Source organism: Salvelinus alpinus, chromosome 31, assembly GCF_045679555.1.
Source record: "Salvelinus alpinus chromosome 31, SLU_Salpinus.1, whole genome shotgun sequence".
Taxonomy (NCBI): domain Eukaryota; kingdom Metazoa; phylum Chordata; class Actinopteri; order Salmoniformes; family Salmonidae; genus Salvelinus; species Salvelinus alpinus.
The window spans coordinates 36,049,099-36,074,820 of record NC_092116.1 but is presented as its reverse complement, the minus strand read 5'-3'; the positions used below and the strand labels follow the sequence as shown (position 1 = coordinate 36,074,820).

Genomic DNA, 25,722 nt, shown 5'->3' with positions numbered 1-25,722 from the left:
CAGTGACATTTGCTGTGGTTGTTTTGGCTCTGTACTCCAGCACTTTGTATTTGAAATGATACCAGGACTACGAGGTTAAAGTGCAGACTGTCAGCTTTAATTTGAGGGTATTGTCAACCATATTGGGTGAACCATAAGAAATTAAAGTGTTTTTTGTACATAGTGGTTAGAGCGTTGGACTAGTAACCAAAAGGTTGCTAGATTGAATCCCCGAGCTGACAAGGTACAAATCTGTCGTTCTGAACAAGGCAGTTAACCCACTGTTCCCCAGGCCGTCATTGTAAATAAGAATTTGTTCTTAACTGACTTGCCTAGTTAAATAAAAAATAGTGGATGGGACTAATTCACTTGTGTGTTAAAGTTTAGTATTTGGTCCCATATTCATAGCACGCAATGACTACATCAAGCTTGTGACTCTACAAACTTGTTCGAGGCATTTGCTGTTTTTTCCAGTTGTGTGTCAGATTATTTTGTGCCCAATATAAATGAATTGTACAATCTATTGTCATTTTGGAGTCACTTTTATTATAAATAAGAATATAATGTGGATGCTACCATGATTACGGATAATCCTGAATGAATTGTAAATAATGAGTTAGATGCACAAATGTCATACCCCCAAGACATGCTAACTTCTCACCATTACAATAACAGGGGAGGTTAGCATTTTATATCATACCCCCAAGACATGCTAACTTCTCACCATTACAATAACAGGGGAGGTTAGCATTTTATATCATACCCCCAAGACATGCTAACCACTCACCATTACAATAACAGGGGAGGTTAGCATTCCTGGGGGGGGGGATGTATGATATTTATACAACTAATACTGCTGCTGTTGACTTCATTCAGTTTTCGGTTACTGGCCCCAGCAACCTACCTACAGCAACCTAAGTCTAGGATCAGTGTAACCCCACGCCCTAACCCTCACCATAGGGGAGAATAACTGTCCCAAGATCAGTGTCTAGGTGGTCTAACTTTACAGCTTCATTACTACGGAGAGACAGAAGAAGAGAGTACATAAATGCTCTTTCGTTCTATCTAGGAGAAAGTCGGAAGGAAAAGATCGCGCGAGAAAGGCATTGTTGTGCGACAGAAGTGTCTCCACTTCCTGTGTCGTCATCAACATGCGACCAAACCTTGAGCGAGAAGTGGGAGATTCGAAGTAGCAAAACAAGCTACAGTAATTTAATATTTCATTAAACAAATGCCATCTACGATTAGTTAAGAACGAAAAGTAAAACCACGACATTAGGAGTAAGGTAATATAAGAAAGTTCTTGTTTCTGGCACAAATGGTTTGCATGACTGTTAACATAGCTAGCTAGCTAACTCGACAGAGATGCGAAAAGGGTTATTGACGTGATACTTGTTATTGTCATGTTGCCAACTCCCATGGTAATTGATACTGTATTTTGCGTACTACTAGCGCACGTCACTTCAGGTTTGAATGAAAAGCCATCTGCTTTCCCCATGTAGCCACAAGCCTTGGTAGCTCGCCGTGATCATGTAGTGGTTAGTATTTCGCGTTGTGACCGCACGAACATCGGTTCGAATCCGGGTCACATTACAATGTCAAGCCATGAGGGCTATTTTGTTTGAATGAATAAGGTAGGTAATGATATCTCAGAACTGTAATTGTCACATGTTGTTTGGCGTGACAATGACGAGTTAACAAGGCAACACATAATGATTTGAGTTTGTTGAATATATTTCTACTTGGAAACACATTCCCAAACATGTAACTGATGAGTTGTGAATATAAAAAATACGAATTTGTAGTTGTAATCGCATTCGCAAACTTGTAACTTAATATTTGTGAGCAATAATTGCATCTGTTCACCTGCTCATGTCAATTTCGCATACTCAGACTTTTGGCAGTGCTTTAGCGGCCTACCGTAACAAAAATATTTGTAGACGTTCAAGCACTGAGAAAGAGAGCAGGAGCCCTTGGAGGTGGGACGGGACCAGCTTCTTCTAACCAATCAGGTGAGATTTTCATATACTACACTGGTTGGTTGGTGACAGCTCATATGGGCCGTGGAGTCTGGCACAACCATCTGTCAATCACGACGTGGGTTACCAGGTTACCACCTACCCAAAGAAGCTCAGCTGTCACGGCGGGTACGTTTAAATGTCTTCCTTTAATGGCAACAAGCTTTTTTCTTCTTTGTAATATGTTTTTGGAAGCTTTTGTCAAAATCATTGTTAATACGTTTGTAACTCTAACGTTGTAGTTTTGATGCTAGCTACCGAAATCAATTTGGTAAAGTTATTTGGCAAACTATTTTTTAAGCTAGATAAGTAAACTCACCACATTCAGTACAAATGTGCGTAACAGCGACATTCAAACGAGGCTGCAATGAAAACGAATGGGACTGTAGTGACTGTGTTGGCATCGTGAACTACGTTTTGATTCAGTGTTGGTTGACATGGTAATGGACCAACAGTATTGGAGAAAAGATGAAAAAACTGACCATTCCCCGACGCTGTACGTTACATCGCTGTACGTTACATCGTGACGTGCCACAACGTAACGTACGGCGCACATTTGCAACTCATGTTGTGCAGTACAGGCTCTTTCCACCAGGGGTAGCCCTTCTCTCGCAGATTAAAATCATGCTTAACCATATATACTTGTAAGAAAACTGCATGATTTTTGTCTAAATTAATGACTAGGGTGCATCCCGGCAAGAACACACAAACCTCATTCGAAACTACTTTGGCAAGGTAGGTGCAGGGCCAGTCGGACGACTGATGCTGCAGCCCACCATGGGCACGGCTGGAGGCCACAGTGAGCAGTTGCTTCCCAACACAATACAACACCTTGACAGGTTCTTCAAGCTCTACCACGACACTTTGTCCACGAGGGTGCAGGGAGCTGGGTTGCAGTGGACCAGACGACCGACAAGATTGTGTGTCCCTCCTCTCCTGGGTGCTCAATTTAATATTGACTTTTGTTTTTGTAAGTATGTCCTCTCTGTGACTTATGTAGCATCTGTGATATCTGGGCACCAGTCTAAATCTCAACTTTTACATCATCTTTAGGTTGTAAACTAGATATGGTCACTGCTGCGGTTGTAAATGCCAGCTCGGAAATACCTTGTTTGTTTAGCCTGCTTTGCATTACATGGGAACCTTTGATAAATGATCAATATTCTCTCTGATTTTCTATGAATGGGTTTCTGTACTGTACTGTAAACAGTGTTGCTTCCGTCCCTCTCCTCGCGCCATCTTGGGCTCGAACCAGGGACCCTCTGAACACAGTGACAACGGTCACCCACGAAACGTTGTTACCTATCGCTCGAACAAACTTGTGGCCTTTTCAGAGCAGGTGACGTCACTGATTGAACGCATGGGTCTGTGCTCGTGACCGTTTGGGTGTATTAGTGTGGAAAAGGTAGATTCGGGCAGTTGGGCGTGCATCGCTGTATATGTCCACAGCACATACATGGTTCTCATGTACACATCCAACTGTGATTATGTTCCAGAGCTATTATTATAATTATTATCATAGTTATTATTATCATAGTTATTATTATAATTATTATTATTATCATAGTTATTATTATTATTATTACCGTAGTTATTGTTATTGTAATTATAACCATAGTAATTATTATTATTATAGGTATAAGTGGCGGTGCTCTTAGTGGCGGTGCTCTTAGTGGCGGTGCTCTTAGTGGCGGTGCTCTTAGTGGCGGTGCTCTTAGTGTCGGTGCTCTTAGTGGCGGTGCTCTTAGTGGCGGTGCTCTTAGTGGCGGTGCTCTTAGTGGCGGTGCTCTTAGTGGCGGTGCTCTTAGTGGCGGTGCTCTTAGTGGCGGTGCTCTTAGTGGCGGTGCTCTTAGTGGCGGCGCTCCTAGTGGCGGCGCTCCTAGTGGCGGTGCTCTTAGTGGCGGTGCTCCTAGTGTCGGTGCTCTTAGTGGCGGTGCTCTTAGTGTCGGCGCTCCTAGTGTCGGCGCTCTTAGTGGTGGCGCTCCTAGTGTCGGTGCTCTTAGTGGCGGTGCTCCTAGTGTCGGTGCTCTTAGTGGCGGTGCTCTTAGTGTCGGCGCTCCTAGTGTCGGCGCTCTTAGTGGTGGCGCTCCTAGTGTCGGTGCTCTTAGTGGCGGTGCTCTTAGTGGCGGTGCTCTTAGTGGCGGTGCTCTTAGTGTCGGTGCTCTTAGTGGCGGTGCTCCTAGTGTCGGCGCTCCTAGTGTCGGCGCTCTTAGTGGCGGTGCTCTTAGTGTCGGTGCTCTTAGTGGCGGTGCTCCTAGTGGCGGTGCTCCTAGTGTCGGCGCTCCTAGTGTCGGCGCTCTTAGTGGCGGTGCTCTTAGTGTCGGTGCTCTTAGTGGCGGTGCTCCTAGTGTCGGCGCTCTTAGTGGTGGTGCTCTTAGTGGCGGTGCTCTTAGTGGCGGCGCTCCTAGTGTCGGCGCTCTTAGTGGCGGTGCTCCTAGTGTCGGTGCTCCTAGTGTCGGTGCTCCTAGTGTCGGTGCTCTTAGTGGCGGTGCTCTTAGTGTCGGTGCTCTTAGTGGCGGTGCTCCTAGTGGCGGTGCTCTTAGTGTCGGTGCTCTTAGTGGCGGTGCTCCTAGTGTCGGCGCTCTTAGTGGTGGTGCTCTTAGTGTCGGTGCTCTTAGTGGCGGCGCTCCTAGTGTCGGCGCTCTTAGTGGCGGTGCTCCTAGTGTCGGTGCTCCTAGTGTCGGTGCTCTTAGTGGCGGTGCTCTTAGTGTCGGCGCTCTTAGTGGCGGTGCTCTTAGTGTCGGCGCTCCTAGTGGCGGTGCTCCTAGTGGCGGTGCTCCTAGTGGCGGTGCTCCTAGTGGCGGTGCTCCTAGTGGCGGTGCTCCTAGTGGCGGTGCTCCTAGTGGCGGTGCTCCTAGTGGCGGCGCTCTGAAAGCAGGAAAACTGAAATCCATTTTACCTCATTTCTACCAGCATGTCACGTGCAACCAGAGGGGGGGGGGGGGGGGGGACAACTCTAGACCGCCTTTACTCCACACACAGATTCATGCAAAGCTCTCTCTCGCCCTCCATTTAGCAAATCTGACCATAACTCTATTCTCCAGCTTCCTGCTTACAAGCAAAAACTCAAACAGGAAGTGCAAGTGACACATTCAACAAGGAAGTGGTGCAATGAAGCGGATACTATACTACAGGACTGTTTTGCACAGACTGGAATATGTTCCGGGATTATTCAGATGGCATAAATGAGTATACCACATCAGTCTGAACTGATCATGCCTTCACGTCCCCAAGGGCATCGTGGAGCTGGCGGCAGGCCTGAACAGACCCTGTCTAACTGGGAGAGGATTGCAGCCTGGAGAGGGGGGACGGACAATTGTAAATGGTTTAGATAAGGTTTTACGTGAATCAAAAGGGTAGTAGCTACAGATTCACAGAATGCAGCCAATGGCTCCATACAGAATATAGCTTAAAAATAGTTTACAAAACCTTTTTGTCACAGTAGGATGCTAAAGCATTGCCAAAAGTCTGATTGTGCGAAATTGACATGCTGCAGGTGTACAAATGTAATGATTGCTCGCACATTTTTAAGTTTACAAGTTTAAGTATGTGTTTAAAACTACAGATTATTCTTTCATGTTCACAACTCATCAGTTACACATTTTGAAAATTGTGTTTACAACTAGAAATATATTCTACAACTCAAATCATTACGTCAATGATTTTACCTCCCGTACCTCATGACTGAGACCAATGTGATCAAAGGCTACAACATCATCTAGAGCCGTGTGGTGATCCTGTGTTGAGCAGTGTGGTACATTTTGAATTTATGCACCTCTGCTGTAGATGACCTGTGTTTTTGTCTAGCTCTTAAACTCTAGGCGCCTATTCTGTCGTCTCCCTGCGGTTGTCGGACATTCTGCCGTCTCCCTGCGGTTGTCGGACATTCTGCCGTCTCCCTGCGGTTGTCGGACATTCTGTCGTCTCCCTGCGGTTGTCGGACATTCTGCCGTCTCCCTGCGGTTGTCGGACATTCTGCCGTCTCCCTGCGGTTGTCGGACATTCTGCCGTCTCCCTGCGGTTGTCGGACATTCTGCCGCCTTCCTGCGGTTCGCCCACGACTGCCTCGTAAACTACAATCGAAACGCTGTGTTTTAACATTTAGGAAGGTCAATCATCGTTTGCGACACAGCTTTCAAAACATATGGTCACTTTTCATCAGCGAGAAAGAATACTTCAATAAAAAAAACATACTTACTGTTCTAGATCCATAGATCTATGGCTGCCTCATCCTACTAAGCTACACTTACTGTTCTAGATCCATACAGCTATGGCTGTCTCCGTCCTACTAAGCTACACTTACTGTTCTAGATCCATACAGCTATGGCTGTCTCCGTCCTACTAAACTACACTTACAGTTCTAGATCCATACAGCTATGGCTGCCTCCGTCCTACTAAACTACACTTACAGTTCTAGATCCATACAGCTATGGCTGCCTCCATCCTACTAAACTACACTTACAGTTCTAGATCCATACAGCTATGGCTGCCTCCGTCCTACTAAACTACACTTACAGGTCTAGATCCATACAGCTATGGCTGCCTCCGTCCTACTAAACTACACTTACAGTTCTAGATCCATACAGCTATGGCTGTCTCCGTCCTACTAAACTATGCTTACAGTTCTAGATCCATACAGCTATGGCTGTCTTCAACCTACTAAACTATACTTACAGTTCTAGATCCATACAGCTATGGCTGCCTCCGTCCTACTAAACTACACTTACAGTTCTAGATCCATACAGCTAATAATAACTAATACAAGATAAGAATACCTACATAATAAGTATTTTTAATAAGTCGTAGGAAGTGATCGGAGCACCACTGGGATCAAACAAGGTAATATTTACCACCGTAAAGCAGTCCTAGCAGGAGCTGTCAGCGCCACCACCATCCACCCTATCAGACAACAGCGATTTGGGTCTGTGACCTCTGATGTAATTCATTCTATTTTCAATGGTTTTGTTCCTTCCTGTGTTGTGTAGCATGGCGACCCCCAGTAAGACCCCACCGGGTTCTGACCCCAAGCAGCTGGAGAGGACAGGGACGGTCCGGGAGATCGGCTCTCAGGCGGTGTGGTCTCTGTCTTCCTGTAAACCAGGTGAGTTCAGTTGGGTTCTGTTCGTTAGTGCACACTGTAGCAAAAACTGACTCTCTCCACCTCCCTCCCTCCCTCTCTCCCCCTCCCTCTCTCCTCCTCCCCCCTCTCCCTCTCTCCTCCCTCTCTCCTCCTCCCCCTCTCTCCTCCTCCCTCTCTCCCCCTCCCTCTCTCCTCCCTCTCTCCCCCTCCCTCTCTAGGTTTTGGTGTGGACCAGCTGAGAGATGATAACTTGGAGACATACTGGCAGTCTGATGGATCCCAGCCACACCTAGTCAACATCCAGTTTAGGTACAGTCTGTATCCCTGTCTCCATGCCTGTCTGCCTGCCTGCCTGCCTGTGACTGAATTAGTCAATCAGGATCTCAATGAAGGCATCTCCAACATACTACATCATTCATCTCTGTCTCCCCTCCTCCTCTCCCCAGGAGAAAGACCATCATGCATCTCTGTCTCCTCTCCTCAGGAGAAAGACCATCATGCATCTCTTCCTTCCCTCCTCCTCTCAGGAGAAAGACCATCATGCATCTCTTCCTTCCCTCCTCCTCTCCTCAGGAGAAAGACCATCATGCATCTCTTCCTTCCCTCCTTCTCTCCCCAGGAGAAAGACTACAGTGAAGATGTTGTGTATGTATGCAGACTACAAGTCAGACGAAAGCTACACCCCCAGTAAGATCTCTGTCAGAGTAGGAAACAACTTCCACAACCTGCAGGAGATCAGAGTAAGAACTGTTATATGATGTTATAACTGTTATATGTATCACTGTGTACATGTTATAACTGTTCTGTGATGTTATAACTGTTCTGTGATTTTATAACTTTATGTGATGTTATAACTGTTATGTGATGTTATGACTGTTATGTGATGTTATAACTGTTATGTGATGTTATAACTTATGTGATGTTATGTCTATCAGTGTGTACATGTTATAACTGTTCTATGATGTTATAACTGTTATGTGATGATCTTTCTCCTCTTCCTCCTCACTCCTCTTCATCTTTCTCCTCTTCCTCCTCACTCCTCTTTCTCCTCTTCCTCCTCACTCCTCCTCTCTCCTCTTCCTCACTCTTTTTTCTCCTCTTCCTCCTCCTCCTCACTCTTCCTCCTCTTTCTCCTCCTCCTCCTCACTCTTCCTCCTCCTCACTCTTCCTCCTCCTCACTCTTCTTCCACCTCACTCTTCCTCCTCACTCCTCTTCCTCCTCACTCTTTTTCCTCCTCCTCCTCCTCACTCTTCCTCCTCCTCCTCACTCTTCCTCCTCACTCTTCTTCCCCCTCACTCTTCCTCCTCACTCCTCTTCCCCCTCCTCACTCCTCCTCACTCTTCGTCCTCCTCTTCCTCCTCCTCACTCTTCCTCCTCCTCCCCTTCCTTCCCCCACTGCAGCAGTTAGAGATGGTAGAGCCTAGTGGTTGGATCCACATCCCCCTTCTGGACACAGTCAACAACCCCATCAGGTAGATTTATAGGTGCTGTTCTGAAAAGTGTCTCAAAGACATTTCTTTGACCAATGATATATTCTATATGTTAAATTCTCTGTCCTAATGTTTCTAATGTATTCATTTCCCCAGGACGTTCATGATCCAGATAGCTGTGTTAGCCAACCACCAGAACGGCAGAGACACGCACATGAGACAGATCAAGGTGTATACCCCCGTCGAGGAGAGCTCCATCGGCAAGTTCCCAAGATGCACCACGGTCGACTTCATGATGTACCGCACCATCAGATGACACTGAGGGGTTCCGGGGTTCTGGGTGGAACTTCTCAGGGTTCCGACTAGAACTTTCCAGAATTCCGGGTGGGAACCCTTAAGTGTACAGTGTTGACAAATAAGGGAATTGGAATGTTGAGTTTTTAAATTGAAATATTATTCTAATTTTCAAGTTAACCTGAAATCCTTTTCATTTAGTTTACATGGCACCCTATTCTCTATATATAGTGCGCTACTTTAGACCAGGACCCCTACGGGTGTTCCTATGGACCTGTGTCAAAAGTAGTGCACTATATAGGGAATAGGGTGCCAGCCCTGGTCTAAAGTAGTGCACTATATAGGGAATAGGGTGCCAGCCCTGGTCTAAAGTAGTGCACTATATAGTGAATAGGGTGCCAGCCCTGGTCTAAAGTAGTGCACTATATAGTGAATAGGGTGCCAGCCCTGGTCTAAAGTAGTGCACTATATAGGGAATAGGGTGCCAGCCCTGGTCTAAAGTAGTGCACTATATAGTGAATAGGGTGCCAGCCCTGGTCTAAAGTAGTGCACTATATAGTGAATAGGGTGCCAGCCCTGGTCTAAAGTAGTGCACTATATAGTGAATAGGGTGCCAGCCCTGGTCTAAAGTAGTGCACTATATAGGGAATAGGGTGCCAGCCCTGGTCTAAAGTAGTGCACTATATAGTGAATAGGGTGCCAGCCCTGGTCTAAAGTAGTGCACTATATAGTGAATAGGGTGCCAGCCCTGGTCTAAAGTAGTGCACTATATAGTGAATAGGGTGCCAGCCCTGGTCTAAAGTAGTGCACTATATAGTGAATAGGGTGCCGTTTGGGCAGTAATCTGTGTAACTGATGTTGTTAATTCCATATTAGTCTGACGGTCTCTCTTTCGGTTGGTGTCTGATGTAAAGATGATCTGAAGACTTCAATGAGACCATGTTAAGGGCCGTGGTTTGAGGCCTCCAAAAAACACAGGTTTACTACCCGTGTGACTAGACCTGCTGTCTGTACTGACTGGGAATGAATGTCAAATGTATGTATCTCTCTCTGTCTGTTGTTGAATTAAATGTGTTTTGAGTTTGAGCCCCGGAGGTCTGCTTTTACTAGCTATAGGTCCTAATCAGTGTTACACCACAGTTTAACCAGCAGGAGGCACTGTCTCCCCTCTGAAGGGAGAATCTGGTGCGACAGGATATGAGGTGTGGTTGGATGGATAGCATGCCGTGGGTGGGATAAGGGTTTTAAAGGAGGTACTTTGACATTTGCCGTTTTTATATAAAGTACCAGTCATACGTTTTAGAACACCTACTCATTCAAGGGTTTTTCTTTATTTGTACTATTTTCTACATTGTATAATAATACTGAAGACATCAACACTATGAAATAACACATATGGAATCATGTAGTAACCAAAAAGTGTTTTTGGTTACTACATATATTTTTTATATGATAGATTCTTCAAAGTAGCCCCCCTTTGCCTTGATGACAGCTTTCCATACTCTTGGCATTCTCTCAACCAGCTTCATGAGGAATGCTTTTCCAACAGTCTTGAAGGAGTTCCCACATATGCTGAGCACTTGTTGGCTGCTTTTCCTTCACTCTGTGATCCAACTCATCCCAAACCATGTCAATTGGGTTGAGGTCGGGTGATTGTGGGGGCCAGGTCATCTGATGCAGCACTCCATCACTCTCCTTCTTGGTCAAATAGCCCTTACACAGCCTGGAGGTGTGTTGGGTCGTTGTCCTGTTGAAGAACAAATGATAGTCCCACTAAGAGCAGATCAGATGGGATGGCGTATTGCTGCAGAATGCTGTGGTAGCCAGGCTGGTTAAGTGTGCCTTAAATTCTAAATAAATCACTGACAGCGTCACCAGCAAAGCACCATCACACCTCCTCCTCCATGCTTCACGGTGGGAACACCACATGCGGAGATCATTCGTTCACCTACTCTGCGTCTCACAAAGATTGGAACCAAAAATCTCAAATTTGGACTCATCAGACCAAAGGACAGATTTCCTCTAGTCTAATGTCCATTGCAAGTCTCTTCTTAGTCGTTTCTTTGCAGCAATTTGACCATGAGGACCTGATTCATGCAGCCTCCTCTGAACAGTTGATGTTGAGATGTCTGTTACTTGAACTCTGAAGCATTTATTTGGGATGCAATTTCTGAGGCTGGTAACTCTAGTGAACTTATCCTCTGCAGCAGAGGTAACTCTGGGTCTTTCCTTTCCTGTGGCGGTCCTCATGAGAGCCAGTTCCATCATAGCGCTTGATGGTTTTTGCGACTGTACTTTCAAACTTCTTGACATTTTTCAGATTGACTGACCTTCATGTCTTAAAGTAATGATGGACTGTCATTTCTCTTTGCTTATTTGAGCTGTTCTTGCCATATTTGAGTTGTTCTTGCCATAATATGGACTTGGTCTTTTACCAAATAGGGCTATCTTCTGTATACCATTCTTACCTTGTCACAACTGATTGGCTCAAATGCAGTAAGAAGGAAAGAAATTCCACAAATTTACTTTTAACAAGGCACACCTGTTAATTGAAATCCATTCCAGGTGACTACCTCATGAAGCTGGTTGAGAGAATGCCAAGAGTGTGCAAAACTGTCATCAAGGCAAAGGGTGGCTACTTTCAAGAATCTCAAATATATTTGGATTTGTTTTAACACTTTTTTTGGTTACTACATGATTCCATATGTGTTATTTCATAGTTTTGATGTCTTCACTATTATTCTACAATGTAGAACCCTAGGTGTGTCCAAACCTTCAACTTTTGACTGGTACTGTATATATATATATATATATATATATGACCTCATATATAGCATTTGAAGGCAGCATACCAGTACTGTATAATGCACACTGTTACGAGACTCACCTGCCCGCATCACGGGACGGTTGTCACACACACACACACACACACACACACACACCGGTACTGTATAATTCCCCTTTGAGTTGTCAGTGGCCTGTATGCCTCTGTAAAGGAGACGAGGTTGAATTCTGCCTGGAAACAACCTGAAAGTGTACACAACGTCCTTTTACTTCCTGACAGAGCGAGAGACCGAGAGAAGCACACTTTGACTATGTACAGACTCCGTGAGCGTAGCCTTGCTTTTGAGAAAGGCCGCCGTAGGCAGACCTGACACACTGCCCACAAAATGAGGTGGAAACTGAGCTGCACTTCCTAACCTCCTGACACATATTTCCCTCAGATTACGTAGACCTACAAAGAATTCAGAAACAAACCCAATTTTGATAAACTCCCATATCTACCGGGTGAAATACCAGTGTTCCATCACAGCAGTAAGATGTGTGACCTGTTGTCACAAGAAAAGGGCAACCAGTGAAGATCAAACACCATTGTAAATACAATCCATATTCATGTTTATTTACTTTTGTACTTTAACTATTTGCACATCATTACAACACGGTATATAGACATAATATGACATTTGAAATGTCTATTATTTTGGAACTGTTGTGAGTGTAATGTTTACTGTTCATTTTTTGTGTAACTTTTGTTTATCTATTTCACTTGCTTTGGCAATGTTAACAAATGTTTCCCATGGCAATAAAGCACTTTGAATTGAAATTCAAATTGAGAGAGAACCACAGAGAGAGAGAGAGAGAGTGAGCATCCTGTCAGAGGGGAGGACCAGGGTTGTGTTTCAATAGTCTTAAACAGCTTCCTCTCCCTCGTCTGGCTCCTTCATCAACCAACTGAACAGGTGAAAACAGAACTTTGCCAGCATCCATTCACTACAGCTCTCAAAATCAACTATAATCGGGGGCCTGATTTAGACCTGGGACACCAGGTGGGTGATTCCCCTCTAATCGGGGCCTGATTTAGACCTGGGACACCATGTAGGTGATTCCCCTGTAATCGGGGCCTGATTTAGACCTGGGACACCATGTGGGAGATTCCCCTCGAATCGAGGCCTGATTTAGACCTGGGACACCAGGAGGGTGATTCCCTTCGAATCGAGGCCTGATTTAGACCTGGGACACCAGGTGGGTGATTCCCCTCTAATCGGGGCCTGATTTAGACCTGGGACACCAGGTGGGTGATTCCCCTCTAATCGGGGCCTGATTTAGACCTGGGACACCATGTAGGAGATTCCCCTCTAATCGGGGCCTGATTTAGACATGGGACACCAGGTGGGTGAATCCCCTCTAATCGGGGCCTGATTTAGACCTGGGTTATATTAGTAATCAGGTAGAAGAGAAAACTGCAGAGTTGGTAGGGTCAGAGTTGAATGCCCACAGTATTTTGGTTTAATCTAATATGAGGATACAGTACAGTACAGAGGAGAGGAGACGAGGAGGAGAAGTCACTACAGTCTACTAAGAGACAGCCCAGCCCAGCTAGGGGTTTGTGGTCTGTGACTCAATTCCTGTCAGAGAGAGACGCTGAGGGGAAAAATACTTTACTTTCGTCTCTACACGTGTGACAGACTTGGTACTGTCCAAACACATCAGGTGATAAATCATGAATATGCCATCGATCTGCATTCAGCTCTATGTCCTGGGTGAGTTTATCAATTGTTTATTGTTCTACAACACATATTTCCTCTCTCAATTATCTTTCTCTGTCCCCTCTCTCTCTCTGTTCTCTCTCTCTCTCTCTCTCTCTGTTCTCTCTGTTATTTCTCTCTGTTCTCTCTCTGTTCTCTCTGTTATCTCTCTCTTCTCTCTGTTATCTCTCTCTGTTCTATCTCAATTATCTCTCTGGTATCTCTCTCTGTTATCTCTCTGTTATCTCTCTCTGTTCTATCTCAATTATCTCTCTCTGTTCTCTCCCTCTCTCTGTTATCTCTGTGTTCTCTCTCTCGCTCTCTCTGTGTTATCTCTCTCTTAACACTCTCTTCTTTCCATCCATTCCCTCCCTATCACAGTGTGTTACCTGATATGTTTAGTCAGCATGTGTCGGATGAGTCTGAATGAGCTGTTTTCTCCTGTCCTCCAGGCCTCCTGGTGCTGATGGGGTCCAGAGCAGAGGGAGATTTGGTTGGAAAAGGCAGCATGTCCACCAACTCCACCCCTACTGATACCCCCTCTACAGCCAGCCTGACCCCCTCTACAGCCAACCATACCCCCTCTACAGCCAACCTGAGCCCCTCTACAGCCAACCTGAGCCCCTCTACAGCCAGCCTGACCCCCTCTACAGCCAACCATACCCCCTCTACAGCCAACCTGAGCCCCTCTACAGCCAACCTGAGCCCCTCTACAGCCAGCCTGACCCCCTCTACAGCCAACCATACCCCCTCTACAGCCAACCATACCCCCTCTACAGCCAACCAGACTCCCTCAGCAGCCAACCAGACTCCCTCAGCAGCCAACCAGACTCCCTCAGCAGCCAACGAGATCGCCCAGACTACATCGTCAGGGTTGACAGCCCTCAGCCATTCACATGGCTGGGAGTCCACTGCGACCACGGAAACCATATCAGCACCAGGTAACGGACAACTTGTGTGTGTCTCTCTTCAGTCCCTGCTCTCTCTGGGTCTGTCTTCAGTCCCTGCTCTCTCTGGGTCTGTCTTCAGTCCCAGCTCTCTCTGGGTCTGTCTTCAGTCCCAGCTCTCTCTGGGTCTGTCTTCAGTCCCTGCTCTCTCTGGGTCTGTCTTCAGTCCCAGCTCTCTCTGGGTCTGTCTTCAGTCCCTGCTCTCTCTGGGTCTGTCTTCAGTCCCTGCTCTCTCTGGGTCTGTCTTCAGTCCCAGCTCTCTATGGGTCTGTCTTCAGTCCCTGCTCTCTCTGGGTCTGTCTTCAGTCCCAGCTCTCTCTGGGTCTGTCTTCAGTCCCTGCTCTCTCTGGGTCTGTCTTCAGTCCCAGCTCTCTCTGGGTCTGTCTTCAGTCCCTGCTCTCTCTGGGTCTGTCTTCAGTCCCTGCTCTCTCTGGGTCAGTCTTCAGTCCCAGCTCCCTCTGGGTCTGTCTTCAGTCCCTGCTCTCTCTGGGTCTGTCTTCAGTCCCTGCTCTCTCTGTGTCTCTCTTCAGTCCCTGCTCTCTATGGGTCTGTCTTCAGTCCCTGCTCTCTCTGGGTCTGTCTTCAGTCCCTGCTCTCTCTGGGTCAGTCTTCAGTCCCTGCTCTCTCTGGGTCTGTCTTCAGTCCCTGCTCTCTCTGTGTCTCTCTTCAGTCCCTGCTCTCTCTGGGTCTGTCTTCAGTCCCTGCTCTCTCTGTGTCTCTCTTCAGTCCCTGCTCTCTATGTGTCTCTCTTCGGTCCCTGCTCTCTCTGGGTCAGTCTTCAGTCCCTGCTCTCTCTGGGTCTGTCTTTAGTCCCTGCTCTCTCTGTGTCTCTCTTCAGTCCCTGCTCTCTCTGTGTCTCTCTTCAGTCCCTGCTCTCTCTGGGTCAGTCTTCAGTCCCTGCTCTCTCTGGGTCTGTCTTCAGTCCCTGCTCTCTCTGGGTCTGTCTTCAGTCCCTGCTCTCTCTGGGTCAGTCTTCAGTCCCAGCTCCCTCTGGGTCTGTCTTCAGTCCCTGCTCTCTCTGTGTCTGTCTTCAGTCCCTGCTCTCTCTTAGTCTGTCTTCAGTCCCTGCTCTCTCTGGTTCTGTCTTCAGTCCCTGCTCTCTCTGGGTCTGTCTTCAGTCCCTGCTCTCTCTGGGTCTGTCTTCAGTCCCTGCTCTCTCTGTGTCTCTCTTCAGTCCCTGCTCTCTCTGTGTCTCTCTTCAGTCCCTGCTCTCTATGGGTCTGTCTTCAGTCCCTGCTCTCTCTTGGTCAGTCTTCAGTCCCTGCTCTCTCTGGGTCAGTCTTCAGTCCCTGCTCTCTCTGTGTCTCTCTTCAGTCCCTGCTCTCTCTGGGTCAGTCTTCAGTCCCTGCTCTCTCTGGGTCTGTCTTCAGTCCCTGCTCTCTCTGGGTCTGTCTTCAGTCCCTGCTCTCTCTGGGTCTGTCTTCAGTCCCTGCTCTCTCTGTGTCTCTCTTCAGTCCCTGCTCTCTCTGGGTCTCTATTCAGTCCCTGCTCTCTCTGTGTCTCTCTTCAGTCCCTGCTCTCTCTGTGTCTCTCTTCAGTCCCTGCTCTCTCTGGGTCAGTCTTCAGTCCCTGCTCTCTCTGGGTCTGTCTTCAGTCCCTGCTCTCTCTGTGTCTCTCTTCAGTCCCTGCTCTCTCTGTGTCTCTCTTCAGTCCCTGCTCTCTCTGGGTCTGTCTTCAGTCCCTGCTCTCTCTGTGTCTCTCTTCAGTCCCTGCTCTCTCTGTGTCTCTCTTCAGTCCCTGCTCTCTCTGGGTCAGTCTTCAGTCCCTGCTCTCTCTGGGTCTGTCTTCAGTCCCTGCTCTCTCTGTGTCTCTCTTCAGTCCCTGCTCTCTCTGTGTCTCTCTTCAGTCCCTGCTCTCTCTGGGTCTGTCTTCAGTCCCTGCTCTCTCTGGGTCTGTCTTCAGTCCCTGCTCTCTCTGTGTCTCTCTTCAGTCCCTGCTCTCTCTGGGTCTGTCTTCAGTCCCTGCTCTCTCTGTGTCTCTCTTCAGTCCCTGCTCTCTCTGTGTCTCTCTTCAGTCCCTGCTCTCTCTGGGTCAGTCTTCAGTCCCTGCTCTCTCTGGGTCTGTCTTCAGTCCCTGCTCTCTCTGGGTCTGTCTTCAGTCCCTGCTCTCTCTGTGTCTGTCTTCAGTCCCTGCTCTCTCTGGGTCTGTCTTCAGTACCTGCTCTCTCTGTGTCTGTCTTCAGTCCCTGCTCTCTCTTGGTCAGTCTTCAGTCCCTGCTCTCTCTGGGTCAGTCTTCAGTCCCTGCTCTCTCTGGGTCTGTCTTCAGTCCCTGCTCTCTCTGGGTCAGTCTTCAGTCCCAGCTCCCTCTGGGTCAGTATTCAGTCCCTGCTCTCTCTGGGTCTGTCTTCAGTCCCTGCTCTCTCTGGGTCTGTCTTCAGTCCCTACTCTCTCTGGGTCTGTCTTCAGTCCCTGCTCTCTCTGGGTCAGTCTTCAGTCCCTGCTCTCTCTGGGTCTGTCTTCAGTCCCTGCTCTCTCTGTGTCTCTCTTCAGTCCCTGCTCTCTCTGGGTCTGTCTTCAGTCCCTGCTCTCTCTGTGTCTCTCTTCAGTACCTGCTCTCTCTGTGTCTGTCTTCAGTCCCTGCTCTCTCTTGGTCAGTCTTCAGTCCCTGCTCTCTCTGGGTCAGTCTTCAGTCCCTGCTCTCTCTGGGTCTGTCTTCAGTCCCTGCTCTCTCTGGGTCAGTCTTCAGTCCCAGCTCCCTCTGGGTCAGTATTCAGTCCCTGCTCTCTCTGGGTCTGTCTTCAGTCCCTGCTCTCTCTGGGTCTGTCTTCAGTCCCTGCTCTCTCTGTGTCTCTCTTCAGTCCCTGCTCTCTATGGGTCTGTCTTCAGTCCCTGCTCTCTCTTGGTCAGTCTTCAGTCCCTGCTCTCTCTGGGTCAGTCTTCAGTCCCTGCTCTCTCTGGGTCTGTCTTCAGTCCCTGCTCTCTCTGGGTCAGTCTTCAGTCCCAGCTCCCTCTGGGTCTGTCTTCAGTCCCTGCTCTCTCTGTGTCTGTCTTCAGTCCCTGCTCTCTCTGAGTCTGTCTTCAGTCCCTGCTCTCTCTGGTTCTGTCTTCAGTCCCTGCTCTCTCTGGGTCTGTCTTCAGTCCCTGCTCTCTCTGGGTCTGTCTTCAGTCCCTGCTCTCTCTGTGTCTCTCTTCAGTCCCTGCTCTCTCTGGGTCTGTCTTCAGTCCCTGCTCTCTCTGTGTCTCTCTTCAGTCCCTGCTCTCTCTGTGTCTCTCTTCAGTCCCTGCTCTCTCTGGGTCAGTCTTCAGTCCCTGCTCTCTCTGGGTCTGTCTTCAGTCCCTGCTCTCTCTGTGTCTCTCTTCAGTCCCTGCTCTCTCTGTGTCTCTCTTCAGTCCCTGCTCTCTCTGGGTCAGTCTTCAGTCCCTGCTCTCTCTGGGTCTGTCTTCAGTCCCTGCTCTCTCTGGGTCTGTCTTCAGTCCCTGCTCTCTCTGGGTCTGTCTTCAGTCCCTGCTCTCTCTGTGTCTCTCTTCAGTCCCTGCTCTCTCTGGGTCTGTCTTCAGTCCCTGCTCTCTCTGTGTCTCTCTTCAGTCCCTGCTCTCTCTGTGTCTCTCTTCAGTCCCTGCTCTCTCTGGGTCTGTCTTCAGTCCCTGCTCTCTCTGGGTCTGTCTTCAGTCCCTGCTCTCTCTGTGTCTCTCTTCAGTCCCTGCTCTCTCTGTGTCTCTCTTCAGTCCCTGCTCTCTCTGGGTCAGTCTTCAGTCCCTGCTCTCTCTGGGTCTGTCTTCAGTCCCTGCTCTCTCTGGGTCTGTCTTCAGTCCCTGCTCTCTCTGGGTCAGTCTTCAGTCCCAGCTCCCTCTGGGTCTGTCTTCAGTCCCTGCTCTCTCTGGGTCAGTCTTCAGTCCCTGCTCTCTATGGGTCTGTCTTCAGTCCCTGCTCTCTCTGGGTCTGTCTTCAGTCCCTGCTCTCTCTGTGTCTGTCTTCAGTCCCTGCTCTCTCTGGGTCTGTCTTCAGTCCCTGCTCTCTCTGGGTCTCTCTTCAGTCCCTGCTCTCTATGGGTCTCTCTTCAGTCCCTGCTCTCTCTGGGTCTGTCTTCAGTCCCTGCTCTCTCTGGGTCAGTCTTCAGTCCCTGCTCTCTCTGGGTCTGTCTTCAGTCCCTGTGTTTGTTTGTAACAGAGAGGTATATGGTAGCCCCAGCCCTGTAGCTAGCTTGTATTCCACCAGTGGCGGTTGGTGTCGTTTAAGATGAGGGAGGACGGTTATTTTCAGTAGCATGACCTTATTTCTATTACAGCATGTTGGATGACTGTCATTCATATTCACCCAGTTCAATGTAACAGTGATAGGTTTAGGTTACTGTCATTCATATTCACCCAGTTCAATGTAACAGTGATAGGTTTAGGTTACTGTCATTCATATTCACCCAGTTCAATGTAACAGTGACAGGTTTAGGTTACTGTCATTCATATTCACCCAGTTCAATGTAACAGTGATAGGTTTAGGTTACTGTCATTCATATTCACCCAGTTCAATGTAACAGTGATAAGTTTAGGTTACTGTCATTCATATTTACCCAGTTCAATGTAACAGTGATAAGTTTAGGTTACTGTCATTCATATTTACCCAGTTCAATGTAACAGTGATAGGTTTAGGTTACTGTCATTCATATTTACCCAGTTCAAAAAAAAAAAAAAAAAAAAAGTAACAGTGATAGGTTTAGGTTACTGTCATTCACATTCACCCAGTTCAATGTAACAGTGATAGGTTTAGGTTACTGTCATTCACATTCACCCAGTTCAATGTAACAGTGATAGGTTTAGGTTACTATCATTCATATCCACCCAGTTCAATGTAACAGTGATAGGTTTAGGTTACTGTCATTCACATTCACCCAGTTCAATGTAACAGTGATAGGTTTAGGTTACTATCATTCATATTCACCCAGTTCAATGTAACAGTGATAGGTTTAGGTTACTATATGATACTAGAATGTTCCCTGTACCCTTCATGAGGTTGATACAACCTGGCCTATGAATGAAAGTTTACAACGTAGGTGCACACAGGTCGAGAGATACATTTGAGTAATCAAGGTGACAGACAGTGACGCATTCAATACCGCCTTTCACCCTCTTGCCTGCATCTAGCTGATCTAGGGTGTAGTCATTAGTCCAACAGTTGCAAACGAGAGTTTCTGTTGGACAGATTCAGGTATGTATATCCCCGTTCCGTTTGCTTCCGTTTAAAAAAGAAATTTCAACAGAATTGGTGGAATGAATACACCCCTGATCACATACAAACAGCATGATCACTGTCATAGCAGCCACATACAAACAGCATGATCACTGTCATAGCAGCCACATACAAACAGCATGATCACTGTCATAGCAGCCACATACAAACAGCATGATCCCTGTCATTGCAGCCACATACAAACAGCATGATCCCTGTCATTGCAGCCACATACAAACAGCATGATCACTGTCATAGCAGCCACATACAAACAGCATGATTACTGTCATAGCAGCCACATACAAACAGCATGATCACTGTCATAGCAGCCACATACAAACAGCATGATCCCTGTCATAGCAGCCACATACAAACAGCATGATCACTATCATAGCAGCCACATACAAACAGCATGATCCCTGTCATAGCAGCCACATACAAACAGCATGATCACTGTCATAGCAGCCACATACAAACAGCATGATTACTGTCATAGCAGCCACATACAAACAGCATGATCACTGTCATAGCAGCCACATACAAACAGCATGATCCCTGTCATAGCAGCCACATACAAACAGCATGATCACTGTCATAGCAGCCACATACAAACAGCATGATCCCTGTCATAGCAGCCACATACAAACAGCATGATCACTGTCATAGCAGCCACATACAAACAGCATGATCACTGTCATAGCAGCCACATACAAACAGCATGATCACTTTGACTGTTGTATAATTCCATCTAAATCTATCTGTCCTCCTTCTTTCACCTTTTCTCTTGTGGACTTAAATCCAACAACACAACAGCTGTCTGTGACCAGATGAAATAATCAGGTCGCCTAGTGGTTAGAGTGTAGAGGCGGCAGGTATCCTAGTTAGAGTGTAGAGGCGGCAGGTATCCTAGTGGTTAGAGCGTTGGACTAGTAACCGAAAGGTTGCAATATCGAATCCCCGATCTGACAAAGTAAAAATCTGTCATTCTGCCCCTGAACAAGGCAGTTAACCCCACTGTTCACCGGTAGGCCGTCATTGAAAATAAGAATTTGTTCTTAACTGACTTGCCTAGTTAAATAACGGTTACAATTTATTTTAAAAACGCTACACACAGCCTACATCGTCATCACGTCATAGTCAACATAGCCACTAGATCTAACGCGTTAGTAAACCCGCCACAATCATGCAGTACAGTGTACAGTCAGCAAGCGGTTTAGCAGTTACACCAGCGGGCCCCGGTGCAGTTGTAAAATCAAAAGCTTTACCTTGACTTGGAAGAGTTCCAGTGTTGTGTTGGATAGTCATAGCTAGCTAACATGGCATCCCTCTGTTTGAGCCGGGTGTTTGAGTAGGCTAAGCTATCTAGCTGTATTTGCTAGATAAGTGAAACTGGAAGAAAAAAAAGCAACTCTCTCTATTAGCATCTCTCTTTGTTTGAGCCGGGTGTTTTCAGTAACCAAACTAGCCAGCTGCATTCACTTTCACAGCGAAAGTTTAAAAATAAATGAAGCCAAATATAGCTATCTCTCTTTCTCTTGCTTCTGCTTAATTTTGGAGGAAATTCATTTGTTCCAAACTGTTCAACAATTGTCTTTCTCTCTCTTTGAGTCAACTTCTCACCACATTTGATACACTGCAGTGCTAGCTAGCTGTAGCTTATGCTTTCAGTACTAGATTCATTCTTTGATCCTTTGATTGAGTGAACAACATGTCAGTTCCTGCTGCAAGAGCTCTGATAGGTTGGAGGACGTCCTCCGGAAGTTGTTATATTTACTGTGTAAGTCTATGGGGTGAGAACCATGAGCCTCCTAGGTTTTGTATTGAAGTCAGTGTACCCAGAGGAGGATGGAAGCTAGCTGTCCTCCGGCTACACCATGGTGCTACCCTACAGAGTGCTGTTGAGACTACTGTAGACCTTCTTTGCAAAACAGTGTTTTATTTAAGTATTTGGTGTCGTGAATATATTTAGTATAGTTTTATCAAAAAATAAAAAAAAGGGTAACTTTTTAAAACAATGTTTCACAATTTTTCTTTTTATTAAATTGACTGAGGAGGATGGTCCTCCCCTTCCTCGTCGGTGTGAGTAGAGCAAAACGTTGTAGCCGCAGGCCTGAAGCTAGTTAACTGCTTTCGGTCTTCCTGTCTCTCTAACCACAGCTGTCACGCCATTATTTGCTGCTCAGCTAGCTCTCTCTCTCTCTCTCTCTCTCTCTCTCTCTCTCTCTCTCTCTCTCTCTCTCTCTCTCTCTCTACACACACACACACACACACACACACACACACACACACACACACACACACACACACACACACACACACACACACACACACACACACACACACACACACACACACACACACACACACACACACACACACACACACTCGGTTGAGTGTCTCTGGTCTGTGTATATAATATATAAATGACATATTGATGACATTGTTTCTGTGTTTGTTCCAGTTTTAACTACAAGAGGAAGTGACATTGCAGGTATGTGACCAACAGGAATTTGGAGTATTTTTTTTTAACTCGTTGTTTTACAAATGTTATGAATGAACAGCAACCCTATTCACACCATTCTCTCTCTACCCCCCCTCTCTCTCTCTCCATCCACCCTCTCTCTCTCTACCCCCCCCCTCTCTCTCTCTCCATCCACCCTCTCTCTCTCTACCCCCCCTCTCTCTCTCCATCCACCCTCTCTCTCTCTACCCCCCCTCTCTCTCTACCCCCCCCCTCTCTCTCTACCCCCCTCTCTCTCTCTCTCCATCCACCCTTTTTCTCTCTACCCCCCTCTCTCTCTCCATCCACCCTTTTTCTCTCTACCCCCCCTCTCTCTCTCTCCATCCACCCTTTTTCTCTCTACCCCCCCCCTCTCTCTCTCTCCATCCACCCTTTTTCTCTATACCCCCCCTCTCTCTCTCTCTCCATCCACCCTTTTTCTCTCTACCCCCCTCTCTCTCTCTCTCTCTCTCTCCATCCATCCTTTTTCTCTCTACCCCCCTCTCTCTCTCCATCCACCCTTTTTCTCTCGACCCCCCCCTCTCTCTCCATCCACCCTTTTTCTCTCTACCCCCCTCTCTCTCTCCATCCACCCCTTTTCTCTCTACCCCCCCTCTCTCTCCATCCACCCTTTTTCTCTCTACCCCCCCTCTCTCTACCACCCCTCTCTCTGCCTCCCCCCTCTCTCTCTCTCTCTACCACCCCTCTCTCTCTCTACCCCCTCTCTCTCTCTCTCTACCCCCCCTCTCTCTACCCCCCCTCTCTCTCTACCCCCCCTCTCTCTCTCTCTCTTCATCCACCCTTTTTCTCTCTACCCCCTCTCTCTCTCTCTACCCCCCTCTCTCTCTACCCCTCTCTCTCTCTACCCCCTCTCTCTCTCTCTACCCCTCTCTCTCTCTCTCTCTACCCCCCTCTCTCTACCACCCCTCTCTCTCTCTACCCCCCTCACTCTCTCTCTACCCCTCTCTCTCTCTCTCTACCCCCCTCTCTCTACCCCCCTCTCTCTACCCCCCTCTCTCTCTCTACTCCCCCCCTCTCTCTCTCTACCCCCCTCTCTCTACCCCCCTCTCTCTCTACCCCTCTCTCTCTCTACCCCTCTCTCTCTCTACCCCTCTCTCTCTCTACCCCCCTCTCTCTACCCCCCTCTCTCTCTACCCCCCCTCTCTCCACCCCCCCTCTCTCTACCCCCCTCTCTCTACCCACCTCTCGCTCTACCCCCCCTCTCTCTACCCCCCCCCTCTTCTCTCTCTCTCTCTCTCTCTCTCCTGTAGGCTATGTAATCCTGTTTCTCATATTGTTGGCTGTTGTGTGTCTGGTGGTGATTCTCTATATCCTGAGGAAGAAGTCCAGGGTGAGACATCCAGGGCTTTAAAACACTATCCTGTTACTGTATTACATAGTCAAGAAGACCCAGGGCTTTAAAACACTATCCTGTTACTGTATTACATAGTCAAGAAGACCCAGGGCTTTAAAACACTATCCTGTTACTGTATTACATAGTCAAGAAGACTCAGGGCTTTAAAACACTATCCTGTTACTGTATTACATAGTCAAGAAGACTCAGGGCTTTAAAACACTATCCTGTTACTGTATTACACAGTCAAGAAGACCCAGGGCTTTAAAACACTATCCTGTTACTGTATTACATAGTCAAGAAGACTCAGGGCTTTAAAACACTATCCTGTTACTGTATTACATAGTCAAGAAGACCCAGGGCTTTAAAACACTATCCTGTTACTGTATTACATAGTCAAGAAGACCCAGGGCTTTAAAACACTATCCTGTTACTGTATTACATAGTCAAGAAGACCCAGGGCTTTAAAACACTATCCTGTTACTGTATTCATAGTCAAGAAGACCCAGGGCTTTAAAACACTATCCTGTTACTGTATTACATAGTCAAGAAGACTCAGGGCTTTAAAACACTATCCTGTTACTGTATTACATAGTCAAGAAGACCCAGGGCTTTAAAACACTATCCTGTTACTGTATTACATAGTCAAGGAAGACTCAAGGCTTTAAAACACTATCCTGTTACTGTATTACATAGTCAAGGAAGACCCAGGGCTTTAAAACACTATCCTGTTACTGTATTACATAGTCAAGAAGACCCAGGGCTTTAAAACACTATCCTGTTACTGTATTACATAGTCAAGGAAGACTCAGGGCTTTAAAACACTATCCTGTTACTGTATTACATAGTCAAGAAGACTCAGGGCTTTAAAACACTATCCTGTTACTGTATTACATAGTCAAGGAAGACTCAGGGCTTTAAAACACTATCCTGTTACTGTATTACATAGTCAAGAAGACCCAGGGCTTTAAAACACTATCCTGTTACTGTATTACATAGTCAAGAAGACCCAGGGCTTTAAAACACTATCCTGTTACTGTATTACATAGTCAAGAAGACTCAGGGCTTTAAAACACTATCCTGTTACTGTATTACATAGTCAAGAAGACTCAGGGCTTTAAAACACTATCCTGTTACTGTATTACATAGTCAAGAAGACTCAGGGCTTTAAAACACTATCCTGTTACTGTATTACATAGTCAAGAAGACCCAGGGCTTTAAAACACTATCCTGTTACTGTAGTACATAGTCAAGAAGACCCAGGGCTTTAAAACACTATCCTGTTACTGTATTACATAGTCAAGAAGACTCAGGGCTTTAAAACACTATCCTGTTACTGTATTACATAGTCAAGAAGACTCAGGGCTTTAAAACACTATCCTGTTACTGTATTACATAGTCAAGAAGACTCAGGGCTTTAAAACACTATCCTGTTACTGTATTACATAGTCAAGAAGACTCAGGGCTTTAAAACACTATCCTGTTACTGTATTACATAGTCAAGGAAGACTCAGGGCTTTAAAACACTATCCTGTTACTGTATTACATAGTCAAGAAGACTCAGGGCTTTAAAACACTATCCTGTTACTGTATTACATAGTCAAGAAGACTCAGGGCTTTAAAACACTATCCTGTTACTGTATTACATAGTCAAGGAAGACTCAGGGCTTTAAAACACTATCCTGTTACTGTATTACATAGTCAAGAAGACTCAGGGCTTTAAAACACTATCCTGTTACTGTATTACATAGTCAAGGAAGACTCAGGGCTTTAAAACACTATCCTGTTACTGTATTACATAGTCAAGGAAGACTCAGGGCTTTAAAACACTATCATGTTACTGTATTACATAGTCAAGAAGACTCAGGGCTTTAAAACACTATCCTGTTACTGTATTACATAGTCAAGAAGACCCAGGGCTTTAAAACACTATCCTGTTACTGTATTACATAGTCAAGAAGACCCAGGGCTTTAAAACACTATCCTGTTACTGTATTACATAGTCAAGAAGACTCAGGGCTTTAAAACACTATACTGTTACTGTATTACATAGTCAAGAAGACTCAGGGCTTTAAAACACTATCCTGTTACTGTATTACATAGTCAAGAAGACTCAGGGCTTTAAAACACTATCCTGTTACTGTATTACATAGTCAAGAAGACTCAGGGCTTTAAAACACTATCCTGTTACTGTATTACATAGTCAAGAAGACTCAGGGCTTTAAAACACTATCCTGTTACTGTATTACATAGCCAAGAAGACTCAGGGCTTTAAAACACTATCCTGTTACTGTATTACATAGTCAAGAAGACTCAGGGCTTTAAAACACTATCCTGTTACTGTATTACATAGTCAAGAAGACTCAGGGCTTTAAAACACTATCCTGTTACTGTATTACATAGTCAAGGAAGACTCAGGGCTTTAAAACACT

General features: G+C 46.5%; 2 protein-coding genes across 6 annotated transcripts in view; both read left to right on the top strand.

Moving 5' to 3' along the window:
- The first annotated feature begins 1,053 nt into the window (after nt 1-1,053).
- anapc10 (anaphase promoting complex subunit 10) lies at nt 1,054-9,888 on the top strand. Of its 2 annotated transcripts, none has more exons than XM_071378207.1 (6): nt 1,054-1,265; nt 6,983-7,098; nt 7,296-7,386; nt 7,697-7,817; nt 8,480-8,550; nt 8,665-9,888. In XM_071378207.1, exons 2-6 carry the CDS (start codon nt 6,984-6,986, stop codon nt 8,822-8,824), a joined length of 558 nt encoding a protein of 185 aa, XP_071234308.1. In that variant the 5' UTR covers nt 1,054-1,265; nt 6,983; the 3' UTR covers nt 8,825-9,888. The 2 variants fall into 2 exon arrangements, with proteins under 2 accessions (XP_071234308.1, XP_071234309.1); XM_071378208.1 differs by lacking the exon at nt 1,054-1,265 and adding an exon at nt 1,343-1,613.
- Nucleotides 9,889-13,206: 3,318 nt separating this feature from the next.
- Nucleotides 13,207-25,722, top strand: part of LOC139561381 (uncharacterized) — a 15,087-nt gene continuing 2,571 nt past the window's right edge. For all 4 annotated transcript variants that reach the window (XM_071378431.1, XM_071378430.1, XM_071378429.1 and 1 more), the window contains exons 1-4: nt 13,207-13,343; nt 13,781-14,269; nt 21,898-21,927; nt 23,208-23,287. In XM_071378431.1, the coding sequence (XP_071234532.1) occupies nt 13,304-13,343; nt 13,781-14,269; nt 21,898-21,927; nt 23,208-23,287 (639 nt within the window). In that variant the 5' untranslated portion in view covers nt 13,207-13,303. The remainder of the gene's footprint in view (nt 13,344-13,780; nt 14,270-21,897; nt 21,928-23,207; nt 23,288-25,722) is intronic.